Source organism: Eutrigla gurnardus, assembly GCF_963514095.1.
Source record: "Eutrigla gurnardus genome assembly, chromosome: 15".
Classification (NCBI taxonomy): Eukaryota; Metazoa; Chordata; class Actinopteri; order Perciformes; family Triglidae; genus Eutrigla; species Eutrigla gurnardus.
The window spans coordinates 12,722,938-12,740,960 of NC_139938.1; the positions used below are offsets into that span (position 1 = coordinate 12,722,938).

Here is an 18,023-nt window from a genome sequence, read left to right on the forward strand (position 1 = left end):
TAATTTCATTCTGCTTCATTCAAAGCTTATCGTTACCAAAATAATCTCGTCAGGCAAAGATGATAAGGGAGGGACTAGATGACATCACGGTTTCACAGCTACCTCTCTCTCTCTCTCTCTCTCTCTCTCTGTTCTTCTGTCGACCTCCTCCCCCTTTTCTTCCCTATAGAGTAGTTGTGGCGCATCCACACCTGTCCAGAAGCACACAGGCAGCCGCTCAGGTGACGGGAGAGGAAGAACAGGTAGAGAAATAAAGAGAGAGGGGGGGGCGGGGAGAGAGACAGGGGGAGAAGAGGACAGCAGTTAGAGATACAAAGGAGGCGGGACAAAGGCAAAGTATGCTGTAAACAAATGAAGCGCGGCTGAACAGAGACACACCCGGAGTCAAGCTACTGGAGGCTGGAAGGACACCTGAAAGAGTCAGACACGGCTCTGCATTCCTCGAAAAAAGACACTTTACAACATTGCAACTGTGGCAAGAAAAACATTGCTGAAGAAACACACAAATATGGATTCGTATGAGAATGGCAACATCACACGTTGAGGGAGGCTCCCAGAAAGGTACCAGGCAGATACAACGGGAGGAGAAGAGCCACCAGGAGTGAAAGCAATAGAAGCTACGCAGAAAAGAATAAAGCATTACAGCACTTTTCAACAGGTCAGTGAGGATTTGTTGAGCACCTTCAGGAATCTTCCCAGCACCTCTACGTTATGGCCTCTACAGGGATGCAGATGCTGGCCAGCGCCCTGTGCCTGCTGGGTTGGGCAGGGGCCATCATCAGCTGCATACTGCCCATGTGGCGTGTCACGGCCTTCGTGGGAAGCACCATCGTCACCTCCCAGACCATCTGGGAGGGCATCTGGATGACCTGCGTGGTCCAGAGCACGGGGCAGATCCAGTGTAAACCTTATGAGTCTCTCCTCGCTCTCAGCGCAGACCTGCAGGCGGCCAGGGCTCTGATCGTCCTCGCCATCGTCACGGGCGGCGCAGGACTCATTCTGGCCTTCATTGGAGGGAAGTGCACTCGCTTTTTGGATGGAGAAGGAGGTGCAGTCAAGGGCAAGGTGGCTGTTGCAGCAGGGGCCGTTTTGATTGTTACGGGGCTTCTGTGTTTGATTCCCACGTCGTGGGCGGCCGGCTCCGTGGTGAGGAAGTTCTACAGTGCCTCCATCGATGCGCAGCGGAGAGAGATTGGAGCCTGCCTCTACATCGGCTGGGGAGCGTCCATCCTGCTTATTCTGGGAGGGGGCTTGTTCATCAGCTCAGCATGCCCCCTCAAGGCCCACGATGTGGACAAGAACCCTTCTGTCCGCTACCTGGTGGTCCGCTCCTCCAACGGGTCCAGCCAGGTAGGTTCTCAACGCAGCAGAGTACCACCAGCAACATCTCAGCCTGTCGGAGCAGCGTTTCCCAGACCACAAAGTTACAACACATCAACAAAGCCCCCCTGGTCTGAGCAGGACTCAAGGCTGGAGTCAGAAAGATCATGGGCACCATCAACAAAGTCTCAGATGAAAAGACCAGAGTCGACAAAGTCTGAAAACAGTGAGGCACCGTCTACAAAGTCTCAGATGAAAAGACCAGAGTCGACAAAGTCTGAAAACAGTGAGGCACCGTCTACAAAGTCTCAGCTGAAACTAGCGGAAAAAGAAGAGAATTTATCAGCTGAGAGTGAAAATGAGGAGGTGTCCTCAAATCCAGCAAGAACATACCTATAGTATGGGCACACACACACACACACACACACACACACACACACACACACACACACACACACACACACACACACACACACACACACACACATACGCACTTTGTTTACACACAATACAGAAGTTTTACATACTAAGAGGTCATTTAGCAGTAGTAGTTTACTTATTTTATGACAGATACAACCTAGCTCATTGTTTTTTAGTATACTTGTCTTTATATGCCACCATGTTGCTTTGATAAAAGGACTGACGGGGAAAAGGTCTCGACTACTGAATATGTTATGTGCACTAAAAGTGAACTTATACTGTAACAAGCTGAATTCCGGTGCAAGTGAAGTATGCTAATGTTGTCTCCTGATATAGAAAAACATTGTTTGCATTAAGTTTGACATTTTGTGGAGCATTACATTTGTATCAACATTTTCTCATTAATTAAATGCACTGAATGACGATGAATTTGTCCCCATTACGAATTTGACCTCAGCATGTTTAGCTTGATTGTTTCTGCTGGACGTACAGCAACATAATGAAGCAGCCTACTTTAAATGGATACCAGTGCATTTTTTAATACAACTATATTCGTTGAGATCTTCAGCAATGAAAAACTCCACCTGTTGCAAATAAATAGTTATGCTTTTTAGATTTTGCCGTTATCATATCTGTGAAATGTTATTTTATGTTTATTGACAGACATTTGTACGTTCACTTTTCAATAAATTACCTGAATTTAATTGATCTTTGTCACTGTTGTAAATGTTAACAACTTGCTAACACATCACATATGAGCTGAAAAGAGCCTTTCATTGAAAGTATACAGCATCGCCGTGGACATTCAGTCTTCCTCCAGGCAAGGCTATTCATATCTACAGGACAAACTGGTTTGACAGAGAGTGTGTTCACTAGGCGTGCAGGATCAGAGGAGGGAGGCACACTTTGTTTGCAGACGGTTCAAACTCAGTTCCAGTGAATCATCTTTATTTGAATATGTGTCACATGTGTGACTTTGTAAAGCGAGGACTTTTGGTTAAAGGATGCAGGATCTCACATATAAGGCAGAAACTATAGCAATTAGAAAATAAAAATAAAACAACAGGAAGTTCTGTGGGATGAACAATGTTTGGCTGCATAACAAAAGCCCTGAGTAAGAGAGCCAGGCCTCGGAGCAAATTTTACAACTTCTGGGTCCCTCCCGTGGCACCGTAGGGGCCAAAAAGACGAATCCCGCCCCCTCACGCTGTATCCAGTTCTCTTTATACATCCATGGTACAGCATGACTGACCCACCGGTATAGGCCACTTAATGCAAACATTTGACTGTTGTTCATTTTTATTCCAAATTGTGAAACACTGCCACCTCAAGGTTAGTAGTGCTAATTCTGATCAAAATAAACATCCATCTATCTGTCTGTCCACATAATACCAGCTGATGTTTTACAGTTTTTCTCAATTGCTTTGGCTCAATTCCATCACAACACCATAACTCACCCGCAAAACATCATAACACACTTAAAACATTTAACTCATGCTTCAAAACAAAGTTATTGTCTCATATAAAAAGTCACTGCCCTCACATTGAAAAGTTCCTTTTGCATTGTTCCTTTTGTATGTTTAGGTGTTTTTTTTTCAGGATGACAGTAGAGCCTGGAAATGTGTCCTATTTCCTAAAATGCCCCTGAATGTCAATTGTACTAAAATGTTTTTTTGTTGTTGTGTATCAAATTGACTAGTATCCAGGTGCTGATTTCAACAGTACACTATTTTGTTTACAGTATTGCACATTGCACTCACATTTCCATGGAAATTGTGATTGTATTTTTATTTATGTAAAATAACTGTGTTCCCCTGACCATCATGGGTCCTTTCTCCTCTTCCTCTTCCTTCAGTAGGAAGTTGCCCCCGTTCGTTATTTACCAGACCAGTTCCTGTTGTTCCTGTTTAGTGGATGTTACAAAAATATTCCATAGGTATAATGATATTCATGGTATATGAGCTTGACAGATTTTGACAATTAAATGGACTATTGTGCATGGGATGGGAATTTCATTTAGACGGAGCATTTGTTGTGAGTCCTCTGGAAGCAGACATCAGTTTCAGCTTTTTGGACAAAACACATGTTCTGTGTTTTGCTTAGTTATGTGATGGATGATTCAGAAGAACATAAACACTGTCACCTTGTCTTGTTAACTATGAGATCATTAATAATCATAAAATAATAATAATTTCAATAATAATAATAATAATAATAATAATAATAATAATAATAATAATAATAATACATTTAATTTATATAGCCCTTTTCTGAACACAAAGATGTTGTGATCATTACAAGATGCCACACTTCACCAGCCAATAGGTTTTTAATAAAATCATTTTACAATGATACAATGGAAATTACAATATACATCAAATGCATTTAGTTTGACAATTGTATTTGCATTGTAATTGTATATGTAACGTCACAACTCTGCGGTGCATTGTGCTAGAGTTTCTTGTAGAGGTACACATAACCGGTTGAATAGTCGTCTCCTTCTGCTGCCACTCCTCTTGCCCAGTTTTTCACCTCAGTGACGGCTACACAACTCCAGAGCTCCTCTTCCTCCATCTGCTTCAGCTCACGCTCCAGGCCAGCTTTGTATTCCAGATTATCAGGGCTATCTCTGCACGTCATACAAACGTAGCCGCCTACAAGGAACAGGTGAAGGTGTGGCAGTGGTGCAGAATAAAGAGTTACAGATGTCAATATGGACAGACAACACCTCAACTCCAAAGAATGCAGTGATGTTTCACCCAATGTGGATTGAAGCCCCCACCACAATATTCTACCTGGTTTGCAGGCGATGCACAGCTCTCTGACCACGCTTATAGAAACATTCTCCACACCCAGCGCTCCACATATCACAACCACATCAAATGATCCTGCAGGAGGAAGTGAAGAGGGCACATGTTCTTTCAGGTTAACCAGCAGTTCCATTTGTGCTGGATCCATTAATAATACACTGTCATTTTATTCATTGTTAATAGTAGTAAAATATGGATTTTTGACATTAATACGCTACCGTTTTGAACAGGAAGCTTCTTTCCCTCCAAAATGAATTCCTTGAGGTCTTGGTACAGTGCTTTCTTTTGGGCCTTCTCCAGCATAGCCTTGCATCCATCGATGCCCACAAAATGCCCAAATCCATTATGCTTTAGCTGTAAACCACACACAGTTGGACACACATCACTCAGGTCAAAATGTATCCTTAAACCTGATTTAAGAAAAGGGAATTCCACATTGGAAAAGGAATAAAAACAGAAGCCTTCAGATTTAAATGCATGTGCAACTTGGCATCATGACTGTTCGTAATTATACACGCCACTGCCTGTGGCGTGTTATCTATACGCAATTCGAGCTATCCGCGTGTATGTGAACGTTTTGAGCGAAACTAACCAACACATCCGCGTGTATGTATACGCCCTTTAGGGTTAGGGTTAGGGTTAGGCGTTGATAAACACGCGAAAAGGCGATTGTGCGTAGTGATAACACGCCATAGTGGCATACGAGTTGGCGTGTCATACATATGCTACTTCATGAGATCGGTCTGGCATGTGCCTAACCAGACAGTATCACGATAACCAAAATCAAATGCTTTAAAGCTCTGGTCTACAATTTGAAAGATTAGTCAATTGAGCCAAAATTTAGCCAATAGTAGCCATGCAGATCCACTAACGGAGGCAGCGGGGGCAGCAGTGGTAACTCCCAGTCATCAGACTGAAGAATACAGTTGAGCTACTTGCAGTCCTTTTAGCATTGCAATGGGCGGAAGATGTCATATTGCATAAAATACTCATCTGTAGTGACTCAGTCTCAGCACTATCAAATACCAACACGCAGGAATTCTAGGAAATGAAAAAGTAGATAAGCTAGCAAAGGAGGCAATCAGGAAAGAATATGTAGAAATAAATATTAACCTGTCAAAATCAGAGGGGAAAGCATAGTGTGGAAGGAAATAATCAAACAGTGCCAACAATACTGGGATTGAGCAACAAAAGGGAGACACTTACTTGAAATACAAAATAAAGTAGGTGGAGTGAGAAACAGTGGAGCAAACCAAAGAGAGCAAGTCATTTTTAGTAGATTAAGAATTGGTGAAAACAAACTAAAAAGTACACAATTATAGGAAAATTTGTAACTGGGCACTGCAGTCAGTGTGAAGAGGAGACAGTGGAACAGGAAGTATGAAAGGGAGAGAAGGGTCATGTTTGCTGGGTTACGGAAGCTACTATAAGTGGAAAGCAGGATCAAAGATGTGCTTTATAGTGGGCTCACTGTGGAAGGGAATAGGCTGCTATTTAATTTTTTGAAAGACACTGGACTTATTACAAGACTCTGAAGGGGGTGGAGAAGTAGGTAACGGATGAGACCAGAAGGGGGCAGTAATGCAACGTAAAGGACGCCAACACTAAAGAAGAATGGTAGGAGCCAGGAACCAACTCGGGTGGCGCGTGTTGCTGCACGGAGGAAAATCAAAGGTACGTTCCAAGCATTTCCGCCTTGCGTTACTTGCGCGCCGCGAGTTTGACACCGACAGTGTTTCATCCATCACAACTGAAGTAAACCGCTGTTACTGCTTTTGTCCATGTTGTGGCAGTCACGAAGACGTCGGGTAATGAAACGACGTCATGTCTCAATTCCTAACGTCACCAGGAGGTGCTCGGTGAATTCACTGAGCTGTATTCACTGCGAATAGCAAGACGCAGGGTTCTCAGGTCTCACACGCATTTCAACCTGTTCACACGCATTTCAACCTGTTCACACGCTCACACGCCACATCTAGTATTTCTCACGCAGACAAACTACCGGGATAATTCTCCCTAAATCTCACTTAATTCTCACTAAATTCTCTCTGATCTACATTCTGGACTTCTGGGAAAAAAAATGTCCAAAATGGTGCATTATGAAGAATAAAATTCATATTATGGAGCTTCACAGTCAAAGGTTTTATGTCATTAAAAGAACAAATATGTATCTTTATCTGGTATAAATCCCATAAGGATCATCAAGTGCCCACATGGTCATTTGGGGGTCCAAATATGGGGTTCCAAAAGAGTCACCTCTGCCGAAAAGGGGTTTTGGACCCCCATAAAACCCCCACCAGTGATACCATACCCTTCAAATTCATTTTGGCAAGAGCAAGTTTCCCACATATTACAAATAATCCTGTTTAGAATAAATACGATCATTAATTGTGGTGCTAGGTGCACCCAAAAAGTGTAAAATCTCACATGCCATCAACATTTTTTAGGACTTTGGTGACCCACCTCTCACCCAAACCGTAAGGAATGGTGATTCTGCCTCCAGAATTGTGAAGTACAAACTACAATGAACTACTTCACCAGTTTCCAGTTTTTCTTCCTTCTACCACTATTAGAACAGAAGTTATGGGCCTCCAAAAATGCCACAAAATGAAATGTGAAATTCCAATGTGTCAATTAGGGCCTTGGCACCTGGAATTTAAAAATGGACGCCACGGGCAAACCAACCGTTTGAGATATTGACCTGAAACTTCAGATTCCCTCGTTGGTTACATAGGGCATGTTTTCACAGCTTTTCAGCAAAATCTGAGAGGTACCATGTACATGGTACCCTGATATTGAATGTTTTTTCTTCACTTCTATTGATTGCATCTTTTTTGATTTTACCCTCTCTGCCACCTGTCCTGTACCGCAGGCCACATCCAGCACGACAGCTGTTTCACGGTCGCCATGGAAATGGGAGGAGATGCTCTTCGCTGCATGACCTGCTGCATCGTAGCCTTGAACAATCATATCCTATTCAAGGTAGGGATAGCAGTAGGAATAGTAGGAAGAGCAGTGTGATTCTTACAATTTCAACCAACACTCAACATATTGATTACATTTCATTCACAACATCCTAGTTTATGAGTTTAGGATTAAGATACATTAAGTACATTAAGCACAACAAATATTAATCTTGCTGTTCAAGATGTATGAGGGATTTAAATATTAATACTTAGATTTTACTTGTAAGTCTGGAAAAAAATGTACGTCTGTTTTCATATTCAAGGACAAGACTTGAGAAGATAATGAATTAAATGTGGGTGAGCTGTTCATTTAAGAAAAAGTCATTAATGAGGCAAATAGTTTTTTTTCCATGGTATCAGTTATTCAAAAGAACCAGATAAGTTGCCTCACCTGATCATAGTTTTCTGCCCACGAGTCGTAGACAGCCAATTTTTCACCAGCCGTTCTTGCTTTGTGAATCAATAAGTAGTTTTGTTTTACGTCTTCAAACGGTCTTAGCGTTGACGTTATTGCTTTTTCCATCTGGTGATCAATGAAGGGAAGATATTTAGAGGACAAACCAGTGGGCACAGAAGAGTGAGAGGGTGAGTGAGGAAAGACAAGAAAGACTTGATGAATGCCTTTTGTGGTAAACTGTTTGTAAACTCTTTGGAGCTCAAATTTGATAAGACAACATTTGAACACATCTTTATGATGTTTAATTAACCTATGTCATAAATTACACTGACATTGTCATGTTTTACGACAGAACTGTACATCAGCCACTGCTATTTTTTTCATTGTTGTATCTTGTTAAACAGAATAAAAAAAGAACTTACTTCTTACTGACTACGACTTCAGCAGTTGTCCTTTCGTTTTAAAATGCTCCCTGTGAAATCCAGTATTTGATTTGAAGTCCTTCTCCTCACCTACAAAGCTCTTAATGTTCAGGCACCAGTCACACCCAAGCTTGAAATGCCGTTTATGTCCTGTACATAAATGCCATTATCCCTCAGGTGAAGTCTTGTTTGGTGATTAGCAGTGTCAATAGAAATTAGAATAGAAAAATAGAAAAATGTCAATAGAAAAAAAATTAAATACTTCCATCTCATATTCAGTTATATTCTGGGCACTCTTTTTGCATACTTCTCTTCGCAAACTTGAGCAAACAAGTTTGAAATGATTTGCAACTTGTTCTTCCAACAGTGAGACGACCTGAGCATGAAGAGTGAAACCTGTGTATCAGGCCCATCCTGTCTCAATTAAAAAACAAACAAACTAGTACACGTGTTACCTTGAGGCTGGATTGTTCTGAATCAAACTAGAAAAAGGGATCACATTTCTTCTGTTACCTTCTCTGTACCGTCTCCCTGTATAATCCAGAATTTGATTTAAAGCGGACATATTATAGCCTACTGTTTTTCATCAATTTCTCACAGCTGTCGGAGGTCCAACAACACTGTTTTCGATATGCATTGCCACAAACCCATCCGTGGTCCTGAATTTCAGCTGTCTAAAAGTTGCTCAAATGAGCTCTGCTGAGCTCTCCCTGAGCTCTCCTTAGATTAGGCTGTTTCTGTGTCTACACCTTTAAATGCTAATGTACCTACTTGTAGAGCTATGGAGACGAGGCCGCTTACGCCCTGGCTCGCCTATGTGGCTCAGGTGAAGTTGTTGGGTCCCGTATGGTTTGGACAGATCCTTTTACGAGGGTCAGCAGGGTTTCCCACAGAAAACTTGCAGAGCCTCGGGGTATGGCCGCTAGAGAAGCCCACCCCCACCGTGTTTTTGTAAAAAAAAAAAATGTAACGAGTTGACAGGAATTTTGAAATTATGACTATTATGTGTTATTGTAAGCCATTTATTAACAATACTTAAACGGCACAATCTTGAAATACGGTTTTAACAGACAAAAAAGAAATACAATTAAACTTAATCCTAGTGAATCTTAAAACAAGCCATTGCTGGTCACATTTAAAAGTCAAATAAATTCAAATAAATAAAACAGTGCAAACATGGCCAAGGGGTAAAAACAGGGAACTCAGAGGCTGAAGAAGTATGCTGTACTGTGTTTCCTCTTCTACTGTTCATTTTGAGTCACAGCCAAGTAATTGGCAAGATCAAGCAAGGCTGCATAATTTCTATGGTGGGCAATGTCATGTTTTAGCAGCCAGTAAAGGCATTTAAACCCACCAATTATTGCCTTGTGATCCATGTTAATCACTGGCTCAAAGGCTTCAGTGATTGACAAGCCTATAACATGAAAAACGTGAAAGCTATTTGTTATTTTATAATGGATATTTCATTTTAGTCAGTGTACTGTATTTACATTATTTGTTTACTTTTGCTTGCTGCCATCTCAATGCTAGTGCGATGGTGTAGAGACCCAATATTTGCGTTTAGCACATCTTGCCTATAAGTTGTACAAGGAGCTTCAATGAAGACTCTGGTTGAGGATCCTTGCGTTGCCTACTGGCGGTCGTTGCGACACATCCGCCCACATGGCATCTCTAGTCCTCGCATGGCCTGTCCAGGCCACATTCTGCTGGAACACATTCACATTCCATTTGTCGCTCAGAGATGGGCGAGTGGCAACGTATGTGAACGAGGCTAAGGACGACAAAAAAAGCCACAGCTATAAAACGAAGCGTATTTAATGCTGAATTTAATAGCAAAATTTGCTAAACCAACATGAAATTAGTGAGCATATTATTGTTAATATTTTAATATAGTACATACATATCATACACGGTCTTATAGAGCCATCCGCTAAATTTAGGGTCCGCTAACCATTTTGCATTAAATCCGCTAGTTCGATGTTTACCATCGCGGCTGCTCTGACGGCGTGCTAACATCCGTGCTAACTCGCTCTGGCTCTGTCTCATCATCGAGCCACGGCTTGGTCGGCTCGCCGGGGATGCACTCCCCTTGGCCTGGGTGTGAACGAGCGGGCTCATCGTCTCCTCCAGTCCTCCTCCGACTTTGGAAAAATAAAGTGTTCAACGTTTTTTGACCCTTTCTCCGGGACATGTCGCGTAAGTGTTGTTCGCGTGTAAACGGGTAGAGACAGGCAGTGGTTTTGGGGGTTCAGGTGATGGAAAATACGCCTGACCTCTCACCCCCTATATGTAAATGTATCGACCATAAGACGTCGCCATTGTGCTTTCAACCGTATCACCAGATGCCGTTAAAAGCTCTGTATACCGTATACAATCTGTCCGCTGCCGGTCGGGCTCGCTCTCCGCTGTGCTCGCTCTCCGCTGTCGGTTGGCTGCGCTCGCTCTCCACTGTCCGTCGGCTGCGCTCGCTCTCCGCTGCGCTCGCTCTCCGCTGTCGGTAGGCTGAGCTCGGCTGTTGGCTGGGCTGCGTCAGCGCTGTGTTGCGCAACGCCCCCTCTCTGATATCTCCTATCATCGTGCAGAGGAGTTCGGCTTATGCAAAAGACCCTTATCGTTACGTCACGTTAAGAGCTGAATCTGAACAGCCTGTAGGAGCACCTTTTTTACCAGAGGGTGGGCTGCAGAGACCATGCAGAAATTGCTTGTTTTCCTCATCCTGGGAGTTGACGGGCTCAGGGAGGACCAGTTTATAGGTGTAGAGACCAAAGAAAACCTGTTTTTCATAAAATGTCCCCTTTAAAATCCTTCTGGGTGATGTTGGGACTTTGAAATTGTATTGACTCTGGAAATTTTGAGCGTATTCTAGTCCTGCTCAATGTGTTAAGTGTCCTGAGTTGACTTCTGTTGTGATATGACACTATAAATAAAATAGAATTGAATTGAATTCTCCTCACTGACGGTCAGACACAATCATATCTTCATATATTATAGAGACGATTGGAAGAGGTGGATTTTGGCTCACGGTTCATGCACTAGCACACGCATGGGGACGCAACATGGCCGTGCCCCCCCCAGTATTAGCCACTTAATGCACACCTTTGACTGCTGTTCATGCTATTTTTACTTTCTCTTGTGAAACACTGCCATCTTGTGGTCACTAGATTTTTTTTTTCTTTTAGGTTTTGCTCAATTATGTGATGGATGATTCACAAGAACATAAACACTGTCACCTTGTTGTTAACCTAGAGATCATTACAAGATGCCGGTGCGTTTTAATCAAATAAAAGGGGGGTATGTACAATGTACATCAAATGCATTTAGTTTGACAATTGTATTTGTATTGACCCAGTTCATACAATCATATTTTCAGCATGCTTGATCATACATCACATATGCATTTCACCTTTGAACTTCTCAGGCAGCAGCATTTGAAGATTATACAAGCAATACCAGGCAGAAGTGCCTGTTCCTTTTATCAGATTCACATCAAATCACGACACTTGACATTTGAAGTATTGAGTGAGTTATTTGAGTATTTTGTATCTCCTTGCATATTCTATTGTCTACATTTGCTGGTCTGACTTACATTATGTAACATCACAACTCTGCGGTGCATTGTGCTAGAGTTTCTTGTAGAGGTACACATAACCGGTTGAATAGTCGTCTCCTTCTGCTGCCACTCCTCTTGCCCAGTTTTTCACCTCAGTGACGGCTACACAACTCCAGAGCTCCTCTTCCTCCATCTGCTTCAGCTCACGATCCAGGCCAGCTTTGTATTCCAGATTGTCAGGGCTATCTCTGCACGTCATACAAACGTAGCCGCCTACAAGGAACAGGTGAAGGTGTGGCAGTGGTGCAGAATAAAGAGTTACAGATGTCAATATGGACAGACAACACCTCAACTCCAAAGAATGTTTGAAACATTCACAGTGATGTTTCATGCAATGTGGATTGAAGCCCCCACCACAATATTTTACCTGGTTTGCAGGCGATGCACAATTCTCTGACCACGCTTATAGAAACATGCTCCACACCCAGTGCTCCACATATCACGACCACATCAAATGATCCTGCAGGAGGAAGTGAGGAGGGCACATGTTCTTTCAGATTAACCAGCAGTTCCATTTGTGCTGGATCCATTCATAAAACACTGTAATTTTATTAATTGTTAATAGTAGTAAAATATGAATTTTTGACATTAATACGCTACCTTTTTGAACAGGTAGCTTCTTTCCCTCCAAAATGAATTCCTTGAGGTCTTGGTACAGTCCTTTCTTTTGGGCCTCCTCCAGCATAGCCTTGCATCCATCGATGCCCACAAAATGTCCAAATCCATTATGCTTTAGCTGTAAACCACACACAATTGGACACACATTACTCAGGTCAAAATGTATCCTTAAACCTGATTTACGAAAAAGGAATTCCACATTGGAAAATGTCTTAAAACCTGTTTGGAGGGGAAAGGGCAGATTTAAATATATCTGCCTAACCAGACAGAATCCTGACCACCTTTTTCAAAACTGTATAATTCTCTAGAGGATGAAGTGCTAGCCACAGTAAATCTCTCTCTGCTGACTGCCCCCCCCCCCTGGCACTGAAAACTGCTATTGTGAAACCTCTCCTAAAGAAACGTAACCTGTTACTAATCCTTTAGTGCTAAATATTTTTAGGCCAATTTCAAACCTTTTTAAGTAACATTTTTGAGAAATTCGTTTTTAAATGGCTAAATGATTACTGGTATGCAAAGTTTAGCTGTGTATCAGAGAAGTTTCAATCTAGCATCCGCCCTCACCATAGCACCGTAACAGCTCTAGTAAACGTTGTAAATGAGTCATGGATGACAAGAAACTCTCCATATTAGTACTTTTAGACTGAAGCGCTTGTTCCGATGCAGTCGACCACCACATCCTCACTAACAGACGACAGAAGTTGCCTCTCTGGCTCAGTTTTAAATTAGTAGAGACTATTTTGTCTTCCTTGGTGACCACTCCTCGGCTAACACTAGCATAACGTGGGGTTCCTCAAGGTCCTATTCTTGGACCTGTGTTGTTTAGTCTCTATATGCTGCCACTGGGAAATATCAGAGAACACAGGATTAATTTTCATAGCTATGTCGATGACACACAACTGTACATTTGTTTATCACCCAATGACATTTGCCTTCTTGATAAACTGGTTCAATGTATGGATCACATCAACTTTTGGATGTCACATAACTTTTTGCAATTGAACTAAGATAAGACAGAGGATTTAATTATCGGAGCCCAGTGAGAGATGGTGTGCAATAACTAAAAATCCTTTGTACAATATGCCAAGCCCCAAGCAAACAATCTTGGCGTGCTTCTAGAGCCTGATTTAAATTTTGAATCTCATATCAGGAATCTCACTAAAACAGCTTTCTATCGCCTTAGACATATTGTTAATGTGCAGCTTAAAATGTACCTTTTCAGTTTGCATTCTCTTAATCTTCACCATTTATTTTGTGTTTTATTTATATTCATTTTATTGCTGTATTTTCCTTGTGTTGTTGTATTTTCATTGTATTGTTTAGCACCTTGTATTGCAATTTCATACGAAAAGCCCTATATAATCAAATAAAAGTTTGTTGTGAGACTGGTCAGAGTGAGTCTGAGAGAGCGCCAGTGCCATCTGTGAGGGATTTTTTTTTCTCACCTTTAATCTGAGTTATCAAGTGTCTGCTTCTCCAAGCGATGCAAGGTCACAAACAAGACACTATTGTGTCTCTTATGCTGAACAAAATGTTCCTACCTTAAACCTAGACATAATACAGATGCTTTGGGAGCTTCCTCCACTGTTCACCTTCATTCAATTCTCCACCAGGGCCCCTCTGCTTTGGAATGACCTGCCCGAGGAGCTGGGGCTGGCTGAATCAGTGGATTATTTTAAATCACTTCTTAAAGCGCATTGTTGTTGACTTTTTTATTTTATTTTATTTATTGATTAATGTATTTTATTGTCTTTCTACTGTCTTTTTTTGCTCATCGTTTCTCTTGCTCTTTTGATGTTTATGGATTTTTATGTGCTCTGCTTTGCTCTGTCTAAAGCACTTTGTAAACTTCTGTTTTTAAAGGTGCTATATAAATAAAGTTATTCTTCACTTCTATTGATTGCATCTTTTTTTGATTTTACCCTCTCTGCCACCTGTCCTGTACCGCAGGCCACATCCAGCACGACGGCTGCTTCACGGTCGCCATGGAAATGGGAGGAGATGCTCTTCGCCGCATGACCTGCTGCATCGTAGCCATGAACAACCGAATCCTATTCAAGGTAGGAATAAAAGAGCAGTGTCATTCTTACAGTTTCAACCAACAATCAACATATTGATCACATTACATTCACAACATTCTAGTTTTTGGGCCATACAATTTAGTCATAGAAAATAAGTACTATTCCTTGTGTGGTTGGGCACCCTCATATATTTGAGTTTGTAAAGAAATGCATGTTAGGATTAAGATAAAAGTACATTAAGCACAACATATCATAATCATGCTGTTCAAGATGAGATTTTAATATTGATCTTATATTTTATTTGGGAGTCTGGAAAAAAAAATCATGGCTAAGGTTTTATCTTGATGATCCTATGTAAGTGTTTAAACTGATGACACTGAGAAGATAATGAATTAAATATTCTTTTAAGAAAAAGTCATTAATGAGGCAATCGTTTTTTCCGTGGTATCAGTTATTCAAAAGAACCAGATAAGTTACCTCACCTGGTCATAGTCTTCTGCCCAGGAGTCGTAGACAGCCAATTTCTCACCAGGCGTTCTTGCTTTGTGAATCAATAAGTAGTTTTGTTTTACGTCTTCAAACGGTTTTAGCATTGACGGTATTGCTTCCATCTAATGATCAATGAAGGGAAGACAGAATAGACAGAATAGGGTAGAGTCAGCAGAGATGTGGACCAGCGCTCAGCGAATGACCTTCTCTTTTGCCTAAAGTTTGTCCTGCTCACAGTCACACCCAAGCTTGAAACGTCGGTTATATGTGCTGTAGAGGTGTGGTGAGTGTGGCCGTTTATCCCTCAGGTGAAGTCTTGTTTGGTGATTAGCAGTGTCAATGGAATTGATACAGAAAAAAGAAAATTATACTTCCATCTCATATTCAGTTATATTCCGGGCACTCTTTTTGCACACTTCTCTTCACAAACTCTGCTGCTGATGTGTGCACTGATCACTTCATACGTTTACAGAATATTTGCTGCTCAGAGAACAGCAGATATTTGTTTTTGACAATATAAAACTATCTTGTTTCAACATACTTCGCATGTGATTAAGTTTGTTACAGATAATACTGATAAAATAACAGAATAAAAAGAGAAAGATAAAAAGAGAACTTACGACTTCAGCAGTTTTTCTTCCGCCGTTGCTCAAATTGAACAAAATGGACCAATTGACTCTATGCTGAAAGAGAAAATTGAATGCTAATTATGTAAGTTATGGTTAAGTTAAAGTTCTGCTGTAAGTACAGACATCAGTCTCCCCAGGGTCTGTAGACTTTGCTACCAATCGGACATCTCTTACTGGAGTTCCCATATCAGATGTCACGATTTGTCGCCTCCCACTTTTACACACACTCTCTCTCTCTCTCATATGAGTCTTGTATATAAGCTGCTATAATGAAACAAAACACAGGGGAGTATTTTCTCACCCCCGTCCCAACAAAGCATTCAACTCCCCCTAAGTAAGTGTAAATTGTAAAATATTCTTTATGTTATCCGTTACCTTTTTTATTCTCTTCTGTAGTAGTTGTGTGCATACATACACAACATTCAAGCAATTATAAAATAAACCTTTAATAATAATTAAAGGTTGCACTGATGGTTGGGAGGTGGTTGATTATTATTTAAAGACAGTACTGCATGTAGAGCAACTGAAGGTGCTGGTGTTATCTCCATGAGAGCTTTATGGTTGGCACACACCGTGAACTGGAGATAGTAGACCTCTACGACTGGTGCTGTGAAGAAACCTACACAGTAAGAAGGAAATTAACAGACAGTAACAATTCCAATATGCTTTTTTTAATCGTTTTAACTATTTGTTAAATCACTGAAGTGGGGGCTGCACGGTGGTGTAGTGGGTAGCACTGTCGCCTCACTGCGAGAGGGTCCCGGGTTCGATCCCCTGGTTCGGGTTCCTTCTGTGTGGAGTTTGCATGTTCTCCCCGTGTCAGCGTGGGTTCTCTCCGGGTTCCTCCCACAGTCCAAAGACATGCAGGATGGGGATAGGTTAATTGATGACTCTAAAATTGCCCATCCCAGTGATAGACTGGTGACCTATCCTGTACTCTGCCTTCGCCCAATGTCGGCTCCAGCTCCACTTTCTTACTTTCTGATTGCACGAACTCCGCCGATTCTTTCGGTTCAGCGATGCGTTCAAAGTCAGAATCTCTTTGGTCCAAATCACCTACTCGACTGTGTCAGGACAATACAAAGGTCCTTCAGATTGCTCTTGTCAGGGGTCAGATAACTGCATTCTCACTAGATATTAGGTAGAAACTCACTCTTGCAGATTATACAGTATTTTATACTCATTTATTTATCAGACTCTAAATTCATTCATAGAAAAGACTAAACTTGAACATCAAATTACTTTCTGGTTACATGGATTAATAGTTTTTATAGGCAGTATAGACCAACACTAGACATTCTTATGGCTGTGGTTTATTTGAACTCTCTTGTGTTGAACAAACCGTTCTTATCTTCCAATTTCTTGCACCAAAGCAGATGATTCCCGATCCCTTGTGCTTCCTAAATGGACAGATTGACATCCCTGATGTTGAACGGACTTGGTGTTATACTGGCATGATGTTGCATAGACTTGATACGGTATGTGCCGGTAGATGCTCCCGACACATAATAAAGGCCACATTTGCTGAAAATATCTGTGAGTATGTGATTAACTCCTGTTAACTGTTAAAGACTCATAAAATGTCACTCGTACTTCGACACCGTGAGGAGGGGCACTTTGACATTCTCCATGTGCTCCAGTTCAATCTGATAGCATCCGGTGTTAACCCTCCTGTTATCCTTAGGGTCAATTTGACCACGTTCAATGTTTAACGTCTCTTAAATGAGGGTTTACATCATTTCTTTTGCTTGATATTCAGTGACTTTTCCCAATTGAATTGGGGCACGTAGGTAAACATAAAATGAACATGATATGTTTTCAATGTCCTTTACGCACTTTGGGCACATCGGTGTTCCTTTAGCTGTATAACACATATAAGAAACATCAAAATTTAACAGAAGCATACCTGTAGTGTGAGAACCACTGATACTTCACATAACATGACCTTGATATTTCCTGAGACATGTGTTTGGGCGTATGGTTTCCATGAGGATATTGATACAAATTAATACTTGTACATACATACTATGTATTTATGGGTAATTTAGGTTGTCAACAAAGAAGTAGCTGAAGCATTAACTGGTAACTGTTTTTAAATAAATAAATAAAAATAACTCGCTTTACTAACACTTTATTCTGGCTAAAGGGTTAGAGAATGTAGGCGTAACACTTCACATCCCCGGGAACAGCTGGATTTACATCAAGCAGTCATTTCTAAACAGTTTATCCCCACAAAAGTTCTCTCTTGAATATGTAACGCAACACAATCATATGTATTAGCTGACTAATGGGCTGTCAGCCTTTCCCTGCTCCAAACTATC

The 18,023-nt window shown here is 41.4% G+C and overlaps 2 protein-coding genes and 1 pseudogene across 3 annotated transcripts; 1 reads left to right on the plus strand and 2 right to left on the minus strand.

The window, feature by feature from the left end:
• The first annotated feature begins 287 nt into the window (after nt 1-287).
• LOC311025736 (claudin-4 pseudogene) lies at nt 288-2,442 on the plus strand (annotated as a pseudogene). Its single transcript has one exon. The product of its transcript is annotated as a claudin-4 pseudogene (transcript).
• A 1,712-nt stretch (nt 2,443-4,154) lies between these two features.
• LOC311025743 (methyltransferase-like protein 27) lies at nt 4,155-8,054 on the minus strand. Its single transcript, XM_084028832.1, has 5 exons — nt 7,908-8,054; nt 7,395-7,523; nt 4,769-4,904; nt 4,536-4,628; nt 4,155-4,394 (listed from the first exon to the last, which is right to left on the minus strand). Exons 1-5 carry the CDS (start codon nt 8,037-8,039, stop codon nt 4,192-4,194), a joined length of 693 nt encoding a protein of 230 aa, XP_083884958.1. The 5' UTR covers nt 8,040-8,054; the 3' UTR covers nt 4,155-4,191.
• A 3,901-nt stretch (nt 8,055-11,955) lies between these two features.
• LOC311025311 (methyltransferase-like protein 27) lies at nt 11,956-17,333 on the minus strand (the record flags this gene model as incomplete). Its single annotated transcript, XM_084028162.1, has 7 exons — nt 11,956-12,158; nt 12,313-12,405; nt 12,546-12,681; nt 14,486-14,614; nt 16,212-16,321; nt 16,681-16,766; nt 17,296-17,333. The coding sequence occupies 7 exons, from the start codon at nt 17,331-17,333 to the stop codon at nt 11,956-11,958; spliced, it is 795 nt and encodes a 264-aa protein (XP_083884288.1).
• Between the last annotated feature and the right edge of the window lie 690 nt (nt 17,334-18,023).